The sequence below is a fragment of the Mchenga conophoros genome, linkage group LG3 (genome assembly GCF_057382185.1).
Source record: "Mchenga conophoros isolate Kocher_MC1m ecotype Shallow Benthic linkage group LG3, M_conophoros_male_GT1.1, whole genome shotgun sequence".
NCBI lineage: Eukaryota > Metazoa > Chordata > Actinopteri > Cichliformes > Cichlidae > Mchenga > Mchenga conophoros.
In genome coordinates, this window is record NC_140528.1 from 46,769,409 (window position 1) to 46,786,911 (window position 17,503).

General features: G+C 39.1%; 1 protein-coding gene, 1 long non-coding RNA gene and 5 other non-coding genes across 7 annotated transcripts; all 7 read right to left on the bottom strand.

The window, feature by feature from the left end:
- Positions 1 to 123: 123 nt before the first annotated feature.
- On the bottom strand, positions 124 to 12,031 carry LOC146579028 (RING finger protein 175-like). The gene is made up of 9 exons (XM_085260663.1): positions 11,922 to 12,031; positions 11,549 to 11,586; positions 11,219 to 11,360; positions 7,828 to 7,982; positions 4,612 to 4,719; positions 3,194 to 3,314; positions 2,749 to 2,882; positions 2,182 to 2,283; positions 124 to 1,852 (listed from the first exon to the last, which is right to left on the bottom strand). Exons 1-9 carry the CDS (start codon positions 11,940 to 11,942, stop codon positions 1,732 to 1,734), a joined length of 942 nt encoding a protein of 313 aa, XP_085116789.1. The 5' UTR covers positions 11,943 to 12,031; the 3' UTR covers positions 124 to 1,731.
- Positions 12,032 to 12,948: 917 nt separating this feature from the next.
- On the bottom strand, positions 12,949 to 16,807 carry LOC146579029 (uncharacterized). The gene is made up of 8 exons (XR_014890264.1): positions 16,750 to 16,807; positions 15,492 to 15,567; positions 15,173 to 15,283; positions 14,555 to 14,678; positions 14,240 to 14,301; positions 13,955 to 14,032; positions 13,457 to 13,514; positions 12,949 to 13,235 (listed from the first exon to the last, which is right to left on the bottom strand). It is a non-coding gene; the product is annotated as an uncharacterized LOC146579029 (long non-coding RNA).
- LOC146579030 (small nucleolar RNA SNORD14) lies at positions 13,319 to 13,411 on the bottom strand. The gene has a single exon (XR_014891828.1). It is a non-coding gene; the product is annotated as a small nucleolar RNA SNORD14 (small nucleolar RNA).
- LOC146579031 (small nucleolar RNA SNORD14) lies at positions 13,585 to 13,676 on the bottom strand. The gene has a single exon (XR_014892070.1). It is a non-coding gene; the product is annotated as a small nucleolar RNA SNORD14 (small nucleolar RNA).
- On the bottom strand, positions 14,103 to 14,195 carry LOC146579032 (small nucleolar RNA SNORD14). Its single transcript, XR_014891707.1, has one exon. It is a non-coding gene; the product is annotated as a small nucleolar RNA SNORD14 (small nucleolar RNA).
- Positions 14,408 to 14,499, bottom strand: LOC146579033 (small nucleolar RNA SNORD14). The gene has a single exon (XR_014892050.1). It is a non-coding gene; the product is annotated as a small nucleolar RNA SNORD14 (small nucleolar RNA).
- Positions 14,766 to 14,860, bottom strand: LOC146579034 (small nucleolar RNA SNORD14). Its single transcript, XR_014891939.1, has one exon. It is a non-coding gene; the product is annotated as a small nucleolar RNA SNORD14 (small nucleolar RNA).
- Positions 16,808 to 17,503: the final 696 nt, after the last annotated feature.

Here is a 17,503-nt window from a genome sequence, read left to right on the forward strand (position 1 = left end):
AAAAAATTAGCCTTTTCAAAAATAGCTGTGTACATGTTGATGTAGCCCTAGACATGGGATTTAATTTAAGCCTTGGAGATTGCTGCTTGTGCACATATCAAAAACACCTAAGACTGTACAATCTCTGGCAAAAACCATGTATTTATCAATATCTGCAGTGAATGAAAGCAGAGTCTCTTTCCATTTTCATTTAAAAAAAAAAAGAAAATGTAAAAATGAAGTCTGAATGGCCCTCCAAAGTAATAGAATGAATGTGAATAAGTACTGTATTGGAACTGGGCCTTTAAATGGTCCTACTCTAGTAAGTCTATGAAAACTCATTAATAAACACAAATCTGACATATTGACATCTACTGCTACATTAGGCTGACCATTAACCATCAACTTCAACATTAACATCAGCTTCATATAAATTAAAACATAATGGGGAAGAAAAAAAAAAGTACATTAAATGTAAACAATTGTACAAAACTGTTTAGACTGGACTGGGTAACACTTTTCTTAGTTTGATTCAAACTTTTCTTGAGATTTTCAGTAGATGCACCTATGGCATCCATTTCAAAATCCTATGTTGCCTCTTATCCACAAACTACCGGCCCACTCAGCAGGGTGACAATACATCAGCTTCTTACAGCCGGGAGTGTGCTAATTCATGTATTATACCAGATATATTCTTTGACTGGAACCACCAACACCAACAATTTGAGATTTCTGTGAAAGAGAAATCCCAATATTTAAGTGTACATGTGAATGTCGAGGCATGAAACAAAAGGGAAAACATGTCAGAAATTCAGGCTGTAGCTGCAGATTCACGGCAAAAACTCAATTTTTCATCAAACCTGAACTGCGACTATGATAAACATGTACTCATCACGATTCAGTTATTATAAGTCAAATCCTGGTTGTGACCCGTTTAAAATTTCCATTGGATTCATATGATTTAATATGCCCGAGAGCTAGCATGTCAGAGTAGACTTGGGTTTCACTTTCATTCTCATGGGAGGAGAAAGTACAACACCTTTTGAACTCGGTGAAAACTGTACAACAAATTGGTACCGAGAGTTACACCAGACTTCTGAGTTTTATCAATGCTGTGGGAGACGTATGCCAAACTGTAACAGAAACAGAAGAACAGCAAACAGAATCAAGATTACACATAATACACAGCATTTTTCAGTACTTTGCATTGGCACACTCAAATACTGTCATGTTACAATTATAAGTGTAAGTGTAACCCAGAGCTGTCATTTTTAAAACAATGTGCAAAGAGCTGCAACGATCCAAATACACATGAAGTCTAATGGGAAGGAGAAATATTATATAATATATTATTATTATATTTAAAAAAACAAAAACAAAAAAACACTGAAGAAGTGTGCAAATTAATCACTAAATCTGTAAGATGGAAAAAAGTAAAGCACCTTTCAGGTAAACAGAAATAGCATGAATGACAGCAACACTTCCAGAAGGACCAAACTAGATTCATCTTCCAAAATACTGGCTCTGCACTCCAATCGTTTTATTTGGGTTGGCAGCAGTTTTGGGGTCGTGTTGAGACTCTGACGTTTTCCATTTACTCTGCAGTAAACCGTGCAAGAGTTCAGTCCGAGAACACGAAACGAAATGCTTTGAAAGCAGCTGCAATCGGTTCCTTGTGTGACAGTTTGCTACCACACCTGTCCTGAGTGTAACTCAACTCCAGCCGTACTTACGGCGGTGTTCCTCTGGGCTTTACTCGAGGCCCAGGGAGAAATTAATGCCGTGAACTATACCAATGATGATGGGTTGCCAAGCAACCAGGTATCTGAGCCAGTCGAGAAGCTGCCCATAAAGGACATGCGTCTTCTCCCAGCTGGAAATTGAGGAATTAAGGACAAAAATCATGTTTTCTAGACAAACTTTGGGGGTGCACTGTATTAATAAAGAACAGTGAAATCAAATTAGTAAAAGAACATAATGTTGACTGTTACAAGGAAAATGTTAATAGTCTACGCTTTTTTCAGTTATTTGGAGATGACTTGCTTCATAGAAATCACTTTCTATGAAGATCTGAAGAAGTTTCTACTTTTCTACTTTTTCTACTTTATTCATTAATTCCATGTTATCTTCTTTTTTTAAAGAAAACAACAACAACAACAAATAACAAACAACCCACCAAAACTTCAATCAGCAAAAGGATACGGGTTGTTCATCATCCTCTTCAAGTCAACCTTCTCATTGCAGTATGGACACGTCTGCTTTTTACCCACAATGCACCAGCCACGGATGCAGAACTCGTGGAATCTGTTGGTTCAGGATTGAGTTAAGGCAGAAAGAGCAACCTGTTTACAGAAAACTCATCATCATCATAACTCCGAGAGCCATTTTGATTTACAGGTGGCTCCCTGACATAGGTGGCTGTAGCTGTTACTTTCCTGCTAAGCTTGGCTAACTAAAGTCACTGAACCAGACCTTGAGTGTTTTTTTCCCACTTTTGGAGGAATTTAATGCAATTGTACGGTTCAGAGGCCATCCAAGAAACTCTCCAGGAAGTCGTACTATTGCCTCATGTGCCCTAACAATTCAAATGTTGATGAGGTGGGTTAGGGTCTCTCAGGGACACCTCCAAGGTAGTAATCATATGGACGGTTAAAATAACTGGGACTCCCTGTCAGCTGTTGGAACTGAAGAAGGCTTTCAGACGAGAGGTTAAATGTCTTCAAGAACCTTAAAAGAAGTTGAGCTGCATTTAAGAGGGCTTTAGGATACAAGTGTCCACAGGAGAGCTGGTAGGTGTCTTCTATAAATCCTTCCTCCTCCACGTTCACCAGGATCCTCTGACCACAGACCGCACAGATATCATTGGTTAGGCTCCTGCTGGGCATGCCACCCTTGTTGTAGTACTGGAAACACAAAAGTGCTACATCAGCAGAGCATAGAATTACAGGTCATCATTATTTTACTTTTATGGATTTATATACAAAAACAATAGTTTTTGTAGCCATTTTCTTTCAAAACTGTTTTTGATTGTGTTTGTGTTAAACTTCAAAAATGATGACAGCCTCCAAGACTATTTGTACTGTTTTCAAGCACTTAAGCTTAATTTAATTGTAGTTCAAAACACTGTTAGCTTTATTTATTCACAAACTAGCTGAAGGCTGCTATGTTGACCTAGGAGGGCAAAAAAAAAAAAAATAGAAGAAGAGTGTTTTACCCCGATTGTAGAAGCCATGCAGTCCGAGCAGATCTCAGCAAAGTCTCTGCCCATGACGCCGTAGTAAAGTCCATAAAACAGCATAATCACACCAACATCCATCGAGTCCTCTGCTTTGATCCTGTACAAAGAGAAAATGGAAATAACTCTTATGTAGCTGTACTCATGTCAGTACAGCTAATTTAACTGTGCTCAATGGAACTGAGAGACATTTAAATGGAGCTTTGTAACTACCACTTAGTATCCAAAAAGCCACTAAAGAGGCGTTACACTGTATCTGAAGGTAGTCTGTCCTGTAAAAGGTGAAAGGACTACTGTTTGATAGCTGTTTTTAATTATAGTTCCTGTATCCTTAAGCCTGGTGTATATCCTAAGCAAGGAGAAAACCACATCTGGACTGAAAAATATGTTTAAGGTCTGTTAAAAACCACAAGCACATCAATTTTATAACCTCTCCAACTGCAAAATCTAGTTTGTATCAGGGTCAGTGGATGCTCTCTTCGTGATTTGTTTACCTGCCTGATCAACTTGTGATAAATGTATGGGGACATGAAGGGACATTCATGTCCACTGTATCGTCCTCATATACTGGCTCAGAACTGATTTTTCATGGAGTGACTCTTAACGAAAACTTTTCAATACTTCCATTGAAACTGGTTTATTTGTGTTTTGTCTTACTATCTTAAACTCTTCCAGGCAATTGAAACCTCAAATAAAACAGAACTCAGTGATGGCCGTAAACTCAACCAGAAGTCAACACTTTAGCACCATCTACAGTTCACTGCTACACTTGAGTGGCACTGGTAACTTTCTGCATGTTTAGTGCGTTCTTTAAATGAAACTTAGTGGAAATGAAACTTATCGAAGTGAAACTAAGTGTAAACGAAACTCAGTGAAAACAGAAAGCTCAAAAATAAAAAAATTCATTACAAAGTACACAACTCCGATAACCTGGGTTTCTGACAGTGACTGAAGCAGACTGTGTGTCTACATTTTGATTTCTGAATACTTTTCGTTTGAATACTTTCAGTGTTTAATAGTCACTATTGTATGAACAGTGGCTCCATTGTGTAACATGGTTTTGTCACGAAAGGCTCTCAATTCTATTTTATTTATATAGCCCCAAGTTACACACAACAGTTGCCTCAAGGCACTTAATATAGTAAAGTAACGATCCTACAAGAATACAAAAACCGAGAAAAAAGCCAGCAATCATATGACCCCCTATTAGCAAGTGTTGGCGACAGTCAGAAGGAAAAACTCCCTCTGTATCTGGTGAAAAAAAATCTGCCAATAGAAATATGCAGATCTACTTACTGTGGTAACTGCTTGTGAATAAGGGAACAGCCCAAATTATCTTTGAATGAACTCTGTGTGATTAAACAAGCTCAAGAGCTGAGCTGTCAGCACTGACTCACCTGAAGAAGACGTTGAAGCCGAACATGGTGAACATGATGGACATGTAGCCCAGAACCCCGACTGCATAACTCAGCTTGTAGATGAGCAGAAACCACTTGTAGACCATCCTGGAAATTCAAAGAGACAAAGACCACATCACTCCCATCCCTGCCCTGGGGTCCGTTCTTCGTACCTCGCTAAGTAGGTTAGCTGGATTTGATTGTTGACGATTTCGCGTGATCCTGGATCGTTCGGTTCCCCGAAGCTCATCCGGGACTTGCTGTCAGAGCAACAGATCCGTAAGCGTAAACCTGCTCGGGAGCAGGCTTACTTTATGTAAACAGGATTAGATCGCGGCCACGCAGGTATGTCCGCTTCATTTATACGAAAGCAACAGTGATATTCCACCACTGTTTCACCATAAATAAATAACATCAATGTAACTAAAGATAATGCAGCACTTGATCCTTTTATTGATTTCACACAGATACATACAGGTCATTTCCTAAAAAAGGGAAATGTACTATTAACATTCTATTACATGTATTTGATTATTTCAGATGTAATTCATATTTCAGAGTAGTAATTAGGGCTGGGCCATATTATACCGTTCACGGTAATACCGGTATAATGTTAGGCAACGATAGGAAAATGAAATATCGCGATAGAATATGAGTAAAACGCGCATGCGCAGTGCCTTTGTTTTCTTACGCACATGATTGTTGAGTGAAACAGATAAACCAGAATTGGTTTGTAAAAATGGTGCAACTTCATTGACGTGGAACTGGTTTGGTGTTTGTCCATCAGATACACGACAAAGCACATTTTTTTGCAGAACATGCAAGCGGCCGTCGTTATTGTCGTATTTGTTGGACTAAGATGCTCTTAAATCTGGGAGTAATCTGGGTCCGAAACTCCGTATTCTTCAGGTCAAACGAACACTGCAGCATCACTGAGCGTTAAAAACTGTCTAAATTCTTTCATCTTTAATAAAACGATCAGCATTGCTGCTTTACCAGGTGTAACTATGAAGTTTAACTTCCAGGCATTACTGAAAACAAAATGTATTACATTTAACCGAGTTAGAAGTTAGCAGGAAGCTAGCGGAAGTTAGCTCGCTAGTTTCGCTAGTTACCTAAGCATGATATAGCATGTTCTGACCGAGAGATTTCTGAAAATAATCAAACGTACTGCTCTGCTATCACTTCCAACATAAATGAAGACAGGAAACTAAACAGCAGTGACGTTTGTAGGGTTACTGAAGTTGGGCTAGCTGGTATATAATGATGTGCTACGTGATCGCTAGCGACAGCTATGTTAGCATAACATAAACAGTGAAGCTGGAGGACGAACACTAACACTTTTCCACTTATAAAAGTTAACGTGAAGGTTCCTCATGGTTAGAGACAAATGCAATCGCATGGCAGGATGCTGTAAATGGACCAAACTTCAGGCAGGAGAACAACTGAGATAATCCATCCACAATACGAGGTTAGTCATTAATATACTGCAACAACATGGAAATAGAGCAGCTGCCAGAGAATTCAACATTAATGAATCAATGGTACAGAAGTGGAGGAAGCAAGAAGAATGAGTTGAATAAAGTTTGATTTATCTGACTGCTTTGTTTCGCTTAATGTGCCTTATAATCCCGTGCACCTTACGGTCCGAAAAATACGTACTGCACACTGCAGTTTAATGTTGCAAAGCACCTCTTTTTAACTTCAGTGGATATTATACATGGTTATGCTCAGGATGTGTCAGCCCATTTCTACTGGAAATGCCTTTTGGTTAAACTTTCAGCAAGGAATTTGCATTTGCACTGTTAAATTTTTATAAAGCTTTAATGTACATAAAAACCAGCTTCTTGTTTAAGTGAAAATAAATGGAAGGTTGTCTTTTTGCGCTAGTAATATTGTGGAGTTGTATTTTGTCTCGCATCAATTATATCGTCAGTTATATCGTTATCGCAAATTTTCAAATATATATCGTGATAAATATTTTTGGCCATATCGCCCTGCTCTAGTAGTAATAGTAAATTACTTCGTGTAATCAAGATGAGAGACCACGGCTATAAAAGCGAAGGTGGATTTGGGAAGCCTGTCGCAGCCATGTCCTATACGCGAGCCACCCATTGCGGAAGGTGCAAGATTGATAAGGAGAGTCCTCAGAACTCAGCGTATATTGCGGGACAGACAGGATCCTTTAGCTCAGCGCGACAGTGTGCTCATAGAGAGATATCGATATTCCCGTGAGGATATTATTTACTTAACCAACTTGTTGACGAGGGGGTGCAGGACCACCACCTGTCTTTTTTTGCTCTGCCCTTTTCTTGGTTGCTGTTATAAACAAACAAACAGATTATTTATTATTATTATTATTATATTATTATTATTATTTATTTAGTGGCATTGTAAAGCGCTTTGGGTGCCTTGAAAAGCGCTATATAAATCCAATCCATTATTATTATAATTTAAGCACTATACTTACATACTACTGCTTTATTTACTACCTTATTTAAAGGCTCATTTATTAATTAATTATCACTATTTTATTGGAATATTTTATTTCCATTAGATTGAATCAGTTTTCTCTATTAATTAACTTACTGTGACTGTACAGCATCAAAACACTTGTGTGTCTTGCTCATCTTGGTGTTAGGAAAACCTCTCATATTAGTCCTGTCAGTTATCACTCAACATGATACAATGTCACTGGACACATCTGCTTTGAATGAAAGGGTTTTGAAATTAGGAGCTAAAGTTCAGAAATAAATTGTATCTTGTGCACAAATCATTGAATATCTTAAAAAATTGATTTAAAAGTATTTTGTGGGATTTGGTTTTGCTTTTTCTTTTTGCTTTTTTGTAGTTTTGTTGGTTTTATCACTTTCATCCCATTATATAAACTTTAGGAAGGCCAAAAAAGGCTCAGAAGTATATAAACATACAGAAAGTCCTTAATCCTAAAGCTTGATTATACTATTGTTATGCCCGATCAATAAAGAATAATGACACAGATGTCAACAACTGTGATGGGTCAATCTTTGTAAACTGTATAATGACTATCAAAAGGATAAAACAGGGTGTAATTGTATGTAGGTTGCCATAACTCAGATAATCTATTCTGAAATCTTCAGTCTTTTTATTATTTCAGTAAAAGAAAGTCAGTCTTTAGTTTGCCTTCATCTCCATCAACACAGTGGTTTTAAGAGCCAGCAGGATCGTTCCCCTTACCTCGGCGTCCTGCAGGACAGCGGTTTGCGGGTGGCTCTGAAGATGACGTAGCTAGTGATGACGGAGAACATCCCCCACATGGACAGAAAACGCCACCAGTACAGTTTGATGGTGAAGTAAAGAGGAACCACCCACATCTGGACCAGAGTCACCAGCTGTTGAGGACAGAGACAGTCCGTATTCAGTATCAGACTAAGCCTGCTACATACAGTGGCGTGAATGGAAAATAGCACGTTTCTTCTCTCCCAGAGGACCAAGTCCTTTATACAACATCCTCCATTTACCCAGTCACACAAACTAAACTTTAGCTGCTTTTTCACTAACATTCACAGCAATTTCGAGTCACCATCTTTCCCAAGGATAATTGCACGCAGCCTGAAGCGGTGTAAATATAAAATGTATTGTTTAAATTATTTCCAAAAGTTAAAACCTACCTGCCAATATGTGAAGAATTAATTGCCCCCTAATTCACATAACTGGTTGTGCGACCCTTGGTAGTGAAGATATGTGTAGCTTATTTGAGAGTTTAAAAATGTGTTAGGTAGGATGTAGAATTATTGTAGAGACGCTGACACTGCCCTGGATGCAATAAAGGCCTGAGTGTGTCATGAATTTAGGAGTAGATTTCTAGGAGGCCCTCCCCCACTTTGAACTGTGAAAGTAAGACAAAGAGAAGTTAATGTTAAGTGGAAATTTCCCAGGGGATACCTGGGTGGGGGTCTCAGTGTTTGTAATATGTTAACTCTGTTTTGTATGTTGTCTAAAGGAATTTGGTGTAGCTTGGGTGAGGAGATTACTTTTAAGACCGGCAGGAAGTCACGTACCCAGAGACACACACAGTGCTTTGACTGTTATGACGCACCCACACCTACATGCACACTCACTCACGTGCACTTACACATACACACAGAGTTTGCAGCACACCATGGGGGTTTCATGATGGGGTCGCTTCTACAAAACTGTGTTTCACAGACAAAGGAGTGAAGATCTGCAGAGGGACATCGGCCTTGCACGTCTCTTCTAGAAGATGCATGCTTAAATGAAGATGAATAAAGGTTTTTGTGACAATGACTACTGAGTCCGGTGTCGTCTCTGGATGCCTCGAGGAATATCCATCCATTCGCTACCGCTTATCCTTTTCAGGGTCGCGGGGGGCGCTGGAGCCAATCCCAGCTGTCATAGGGCGAGAGGTGGGGTACACCCTGGACAGGTCGGCAGTCTGTCGCAGGGCTAACACACAAGGACAGACAACCATTCACACTCACATTCACACCTAGTGGCAATTTGGATTATCCAATTAACCTATCCCCACAAACAAAAAAACAAACAAAAAAGAACCGGGGTGAAATTGATTTCGTAACAGTAGAAAAAGCTGCAAGCAACCTTTTGCATTAACTGCCAATGAGCACTGTGGAGGAATTTTGGCCCACTCTTCTTTGCAGAATTGTTTTAAATCAGCCATGATGGTGGGGTTTTCAGCATGACCTGTTTAAGGTGAGGCCAAAGCATCATGAATGGATCATGTCCAGACTTTCACTGAGCCCAAAACCCCAAAACCTTTGATTTGGTGTTTTTGAATCAGTCACTCGTGGATTTGTTCTGCTGCATAATTGAACTAAGCTTAACTGGACATTATCCTTCAGGATTTTCACCTGCAGATGGGGAAACACCATTGTTGTACATCACTGCTAGCAGGAGTGAGTATATGCTAACAGCTGCAGTTAAGCTTACATGTGCAGAATGACACTGACAATGACACAATAAATGCTTGTAAACAAGTGTAAGGTGACTTGTTTCCTTTGTGAGAAAGTAACATCAGTAATGTAGTTAAGGCTATAAAACAGGCAAAAAGATAGCAAGAAACTGGATGAAGCTTGGACATTTCCAGGAGGCTGAGAAAACTTCATCCTCACTATTAAAATATAAAAAAATAGTTTTATTACTTTGTACTTACATGAATAACAATGGCACCAGGCAAATAAAGACAAACATCCTGTGCATAAAACCTTGCAGCTTCTAACCACAGCTGATGCCAACTTTATAAAAGGTTTCACACAGGAAAAGGTACAGCAGAAACATTCAGGACGTGGCCAAATTTATTCTCAAACCGCCTCCTCTAGCTTCTTTCCATCATCAGAGGGCAAGAAACTTTTGATCGTTTCAAAAATGACAAAAATGCTGCAAATAAATAAATAAAAAATAAATAAACAAAAATCATAATTTAGGCAAAAAATACAAATGCACAGTTTTTTGGTCTCCTGATTTACATGTCACTTGTGTCACTTCCAAGTCTCAGAGATTACTGGAGACAGAATCACATCTTGTCTGTGCCCCTTCCATCCATAGTGATGATGAGAGACAGGTTCTTCACCATTTTTTAAAAATCCACCTCAGTGATCCTGAGGTGGATTTTTAAAAAATGACACAAAGTAGGGAACACCAGGCCATGACAAGCATTTTAGAGTCAGGCCTCTAAATGATGAGATCCTCAGTGCCTGCCAGGCTCATTACCAAAAAGGAGGGAGTTGTCAGTAGATGAAAGGATGAAAGGTGGCAACCAAAGCAAAAACTGGGATGACACAATATACGAAAGACAAATCAACTAAATGGGGGATGAAAATGTTTATATTGGCTGAATCGAGAAGTGGCTACACCATCACAGAAAATGTCAGAGGATCTGAGATGGATCAGAGGGCCCACTTGTTTTTGTGAAGTGGATGGACAACGGGAGGTGTCCATGTGCTCCACCATCCATCCCTGCATTTTCAGGGGAGACGGTGAAGAGAAAGGTGAAGGATGGACACTTAGCTATCGGAGAAATCCTCTGTCACACCAATCATGCCATATAATAAAAATATGGGTGGGATTGACCTGTCTGACCAGCTCACTCAGTATTATTTCACTCACAGAAAAACTGCCTGCAGGTACAGGACCATGAAGCTGCATTTTGTGGACATTGCGACAACAAATGCATTCACCTTGCATCATGAGATATGCAGCGCCAACCAGGTTCAGTCCATAGCGCACAAAGATTCTATAGTGTGCATCAGCTTTGTGGGATGGACAAGACAGGTGTTCCCCACAGCAGGAGAGCTGAACACATTCCTGTTCAAACTGTCACCGACACAGACGCTGCCCAAAAAGCCACTAAAGGCAGACTCATATATAAGCGCTGTCTCCAGGAGGACAACAGGTGGAGTGACACACCCTGAAAGTGTCAAGCCTGTGGTGTGCCCCTGTGTCTTGTGGTGAAGAGTTGTTTGAAAAATTCTACATAGGTTTTTAAAATGTACTATTTATATTAAACATGATTTGTTAAACATGTTTGTGGTTTTTACCATAAAAAACGAGACAAATCAGTGCCTTTAGCCTCCCTGCTGGCAGCACTCACATTGTAGGAGCGGTGGTGCCTCTGCTTCCACTGCACCAGGACTATCTGAGCCACCACCAGCGTGGCGATGAGGATCAGCACCATCTCTGCGTGCATGGCCTCGTGTCCTCTGTGCTTCATGTGCAGGCGCTCGTGTTGCACCCTGTATAGATGAGGAAGAGGAGGAGGATTAAGAAAGGAGTGAAGCATGTGCCGGAGAGTCAGGACTAAACATGAATTTGTGGGGGGCAAAAGCTGCATTAATTTTCATATTTGTTAGAGAAAAAAAAAAAAAAAGCAGATGTTTTTGGATATAACGTGTAAAGAAAATACAGAAGAGGGTGTACTCACTTCCAGTTTTCTCTGTGTGTCATTTTCAGCAGGTCGTCCTGGAATGAGGGACAGAAATAGCAGCTGGGAGCTTTGTGGGTCTCACTGGACACTAATGTAGGTTAACACAACTTCCTAAACTGAGAGACAAGCTATTTGATGAACTGCGTTTCCTGTCTCTACCATAACAACATAAGACCTAATGTTTCTGTAATAAGAAAGGCGTTTCCTTAAACATGCCTCTGTTGTGCCACGTCGAAGCCACAGTATTCACAGCTCACCTGAACTACGGAGCTAATTAGCCTCAGTTAGCCGCTGTTTTCTTCACTTGCCACGGACAGTAACAGTCGTTAAAGTTTATAAACAGCTAGACTGAAGAGTTTAGTTCACTCACCTGGGGATGTACACCCGCCATCGTCTTGCTTTCTGTGCACTTCTGGTGCAAGCTATCCGGCAACCAGCAGCTAGCTTAGCCCGGTCCCTACTGACCGAGTAAGGAAGGCCAAGGGTGCCAAAATTAAACGCGATTCAGAGCGACCCCTCCTTGTCAGCTATGAACAAACCTATTATAGTTTCATTTTTAAATCAGATATTATTTAACACTTTTCCAATTCAGTTTAGCTTGAGTTAGTTTCCAGAGAGGGTGAAGTTACTAAATTGTGAGAATTATTTTTCTGTCAATCCTAATTTCAATTATTTGCCTGTATGTATCAGGACATTTTGTTAAATTGATTGTTTTTCCCAAGGTAACATCTCTCTGAGTGAGACCAGGCTCAACACGGTTGGTTTATGCTTGAAGTACCCCGAGTTGTGTTCAATTTTGTATCCATAACAAGTCCTTAATTGGGGTGGCATAAGGAGGACCCACAGGAAAAATAAAGTAAAGCAAAACTGTCATTTAAAAAAAAAAAAAAGCTTTCAATAATAATATTATTAATAGTAACCCATTAGTATTATATGAAAACGTGGTACTGCATAACAGTGTAAAAGTCAGTTGCTTAGAAATATGTAACTGTTTTACCAAGTAGAAAATCAGGTACACCCATTTACCTACTTAATCTGACTAACTTCTCAGCCAACACCAACTCAACATTTCATGTATAGCCTGATTTATTCCTAAAATAGTCCTCGACACACTGGGTTTTCACAGTATAGTGAACTAATATAGTTGTTCAATGTCTGAAAACATTTCACAAATGTTATTCTGTAGTGTTAAAATTTACATGATGCAATTTATGTTCTCCGGGATTCTTCTTCACGTCACTGAGTTAGATGTTGAATAGTTTTCATCAGTTACAATCTATCAATAATGTAAGCATTTGCCCAAGCAATGCAGCCCAACGAGAAGCAACAGTGTACAGTCTAAAACCCCTTATTTGAATGACAATTTCAGCAAGAGAAGACAGATTAAAAACAAAATCTTTCGACACCTATTGGATCTTTATTACTTTAAAAATTATGTACAAGTAAAAATACAAAAAACTTTGCAGCATGCATGGAAAACAAAAATCAGTTATTTCAAAACTAAGAACATCTCATTTATAGTCACAAAACTGCTAGCTTGTTTTCTGTTTAAGATTCATTTTATTTTTAAGATTAGATGACAGCCATCTTTCAAACTTCAACCTACAAAAAAAAAAAAAAAAAAAAAAAACCCTACACAGCTGACTCATGTTTGATTGCAGGTCCATCAACGTTGACGTCCAGCCTGAAAGTGAGATAAAGTGAGATAATTGAGATAAAGTTAGATCTGGAAGAGAAGAGTTCACAAGCAAAGCTGCAATCTAATGTTCGCTCAGACATCCAAGGAAGATTTGAACCATCTTTGGTGTTTAAACCTCTGGTGGAAACTACGAATGGCAGGAAAAATCATCATCACAGCGACAAAGACTTCAAAGACGTAAGACTTCAACCAGTAACCGTACATACCAGCTTTAACAGCCTGGAGAATCCACAGATTAGCCTTGCATCCGTGGCAATTATCTCCCTGAAAGGGAGAATACAATTTAGTTCTTAGAACAAAGACATTCAAAAGTAGAACTACAATCCTCTAATGTTCGCTCAGACATCCAAGGAAGATTTGAACCATCTTCGGTGTTTAAACCTCTGGTGGAAACTACGAATGGCAGGAAAAACATCATCACAGCAAACATTCCCCTTCCACGTTTTAATAAAGACTGTAGCTTCATGGGCATTTAAGGGGAAAAAAAAAAAAAAAAAAAAAAAAAAGTCCAAGTTATAGGGGACACATCTACAACACCCCAAGACTTTAAAGCAGAGTACAAACTTGCAGATATACAGATATAAATTTTTTTTTAAATGTTCAAATGGTGATAATAAAAAAAAAAAAAAAAAAGGATCCAATATCCGTTTTTGTAACTACAGTGTCATACATCATCATAGTCAAGAACAGCTTGGAATACGTACCAGCTTCAGGAACTCTGACCACCAACACTGGTGCTGGAGAGTCTGCAGGTTGATCCTTTATAGAAACAGCCATTCAGCCTGAAAGTGAGATCGAGTTTAGGTCAGTACATAAAGCAGAAAGACACAAGATACAACAGGAATTAAATGTTCGCTCAGACATCCAAGGAAGATTTGAACCATCTTTAGTCTGTAGACCTCTGGTGGAAACTACGAATGGCAGGAAAAATCATCATCACAGCGAAACAATTTCAAAAGGTAAAGTCCAAAATATTAACAAATACATACCGGGAGCAGCTTTGGTGACACAACAGGTTTACAGCTGGTGGGCATAACTGAAGACGTTCATCCTGAAACAGAGATCGAGGCAGAGTCAGCTCTGAAAGAAGACGTGTTAATAACAAGAGTTGTCTGTGAAGGTTCTCAGTCATCAACAAGAGTTAAACTTCAAAGTGTTCGCTCAGACATCCAAGGAAGATTTGAACCATCTTTGGTGTTTAAACCTCTGGTGGAAACTACGAATGGCAGGAAAAGCATCATCACAGCGAACTGTAAACTCCTCAGAGCAGCTGCACCGCAATCAAATTACCTTTAATAACTTACCCAGAATCAGGTGCAGTGATGCTGATCCACATCTGCTCCTCTCTGTCCAGAACTCCCTGAACCCAGCATGCTAACACGGCTGAACAGCTTCACGAGTTTTACTGAAGGCCATTCTCTGCAACGACTGGCAGAAACAGAAAATATGAATAGTTAGGAGCAAGAAGTGACAATCTGATTTAAAACAATATATATAAATAAAAATTCCCTTCAGTCGCTCAGACATCCAAGGAAGACTTGAACCATCTTTGGTGTTTAAACCTCTGGTGGAAACTACGAATGGCAGGAAAAAAATCATCATCATAGCGACTGACTGGGGGTTTACAGATTTAAGACACTTTTCCAGGGGAAAAAAAGATTTAGATTCTCTCGGTATTTCAGAGAAAATATAAAGTAATTAAAATTTGCGTTCTCAATTTGTATGTCTAGAAATTAAAGACGTACACTGTACAGTCTACCCTGGAAAAAGCAGTTCAAAGAAATCCTTAAAAGCTGAAAATCACTATGCCCATGATGAGTGGGCTAGAGACCAGGCACAGATTTAACTGGTCTGCAAGTATTTTCTTACACTGTACAAGTTTTAGTTAATGCGTCAGTGGGTAACTTAACTGATTAACTCACCTGCAGATTTTAGTTCTTGAGGAATTCACCCCATCTTGCATCCTGATGCAGCAGAGCACCTTCCGCACAGTGCTGTCCCTGTTAAGCTCATTCTCTGTGACTGATGGGAACCTGTGGAGACACTTGCTGCATTAGAAAGCCAGCATGTTAGCAGTAGCTGCTAATTAGGAACAGCTAGTAACACTCAGACATCCAAGGAAGATTTGAACCATCTTTGGTGTTTAAACCTCTGGTGGAAACTACGAATGGCAGGAAAAACATCATCACAGCGCAGGAAGACGCTTCATATGCATAACAAAAAGCACAAAGTAAAATTTACCTTGACTGTGCTGGAGACAAACTGTTGTGTGTGTCATCCTCGTCAAAAAGAACGCTGTTGAAGCGTCAACATTAAACTGAAAGAAGAAAACACCATTCAGTTAATAGTTCAAGGCCACAGTGACCAGAGTAACTGGATCTAAAGAGAGTTAAATCAGCACAATTACTACACATTAGCTTTTACACTAGTCTGCCGTTTCATCCAAAGTCTACAGACTTGTGCATCTACAAAAGGGCCAAAATCTTGACATCTTTAGCCTTTGCGATCTTGTTTTACTTAATTTATAAATACAGATTAGGCATAAAATGTTTTCTATGATTTATTAGTTCCTATGACAATTTAGTAGGTGTGTGCATACCATGTATTTTATTTTAAAGTAAAGAGTTCTTATTTGATTTTATTCAAGTGGGTATTTTACTGACACTGACAATTTGTAACTTTGCTATGAAAACTACATATCATTCTTATTAGTCTTAAATAAGTAACTGATTTCAAATCTGATTGTGGCAGCCATTTTTTTTTATTATATCATGTAAATTAGTCAAAACCTAAAAAAAAAAAAAAAAAAAGCCTGCATCTAGTTAATGTTTAAACAGTTTCCTTTAATACAGGTTTGCTCTGAATCCGTACTTTTGCACTTTTTGTAGTTAGGGGGATTTTTTAAAATGATTTTATTTTTCATGCATAGTAAGTAACCCATTCATTAATCGTATACCTAAAATAACTGAGCTTGATGCTGTTTCACCATATCTGATACCAAAGGTCTATTTCCCTGATTATAATTTGTGCAACACCCCCACCACGTGTTCAGCTGATGGAAATTTCTGGATACTCGTTGCTTATCATTTTAAATAAAGGGCGCGTTTAAAAAAAATAGTAATAAAATTGTAAAAATTATAAAACAATTGAGCTACTATTGACATGCCTATTGATAAAACTTAAAATTATTACACCTTCGGTCACATTTTAGACCCTCTTCATGCCACCACATGGTTTTAATTTATATATCACTTGTATGTATGACTAACGCAGCGGTGTAACTAACTGAACCGTAATTAACTCTGAATAAACTCTACAGACGTGATGTTACGAGAAAACCACGTGACAAGTTTACAACGACTCCCACACAATCTGCCGCCATCCGTGAAATAAACGCCTCATCGCTGGTAAATATCGGCACGTTACATCTCAACACAAAGTAATCAATAAATACAACGTTACATTTATTAACTAATATAAAGATTAAACGCATATTTACCCAGACGCAGAGCAACACTCTCCACCTCGACTGCAGGCTCAAATGACGGAACACAGAGTTCCTCACCCTTTTATCTACAGGCGGTGACTAAATGCTGTAATTCAGTTTTACCGCCGCCTGCTGGACCGGAGGCGGAACTGACACACTGTTAATGCCTTCTTTTTAAAATGTTATGTATTCATTTGACATAAATAAATAACTCATGCATTTCATATAAATAATAATTTCATATTATATTTCTATTTATTGACATAATACATGGCACATGGTTTCAAAAATATTTAACTCTGGTTAAATGGTGACATGGTGCGTTATCCTGCTGGAAACAGCCATCAGAAAATAGGTACACTGTAGTCATAAAGGGATGGACAGGGTCAGCAACAATACTCAGGTCAGCACAGGCCTGTGGTGTTTAAATGATGTTCAGGTTGTATTAACACCATACTTGCACCACCTGCAGCAGCCTGAACCATTGATATGAGACAAGATAGAACCATGCTTTCATATTCCGGCCCTACCGTCACAGCAGAGATTGAGACTCATCACACCAGAAAAGTTTTGTGAATTTAGCCTCAGTTTCCACCGAGTGTGGCCTTCTGCTGCCTTCCTATCAGAATGAAGCAGTCTGACCACTCTCCTCTGACCTGGATATTTTTCTCTTTTTCAAACCCTATTGATGAGTGTTGAGGAAAATCCCAGATCAGCCATTTCTGAAATACTCAGACCAGTCTGTCTGGCAACAACAACTATGCTC

Excerpts from the sequence above, each read along its gene's own strand:
- LOC146579028 (XM_085260663.1), bottom strand. The coding sequence starts at position 11,942 with ATGGCGGGTGTACATCCCCAG. Across the intron at positions 7,983-11,218 it reads GGCACCACCGCTCCTACAAT|CTGGTGACTCTGGTCCAGAT; the intron begins GTGAGTGCTGCC and ends TGTCCTCAACAG. Across the intron at positions 2,883-3,193 it reads GCATGGCTTCTACAATCGGG|TACTACAACAAGGGTGGCAT; the intron begins GTAAAACACTCT and ends TTGTGTTTCCAG.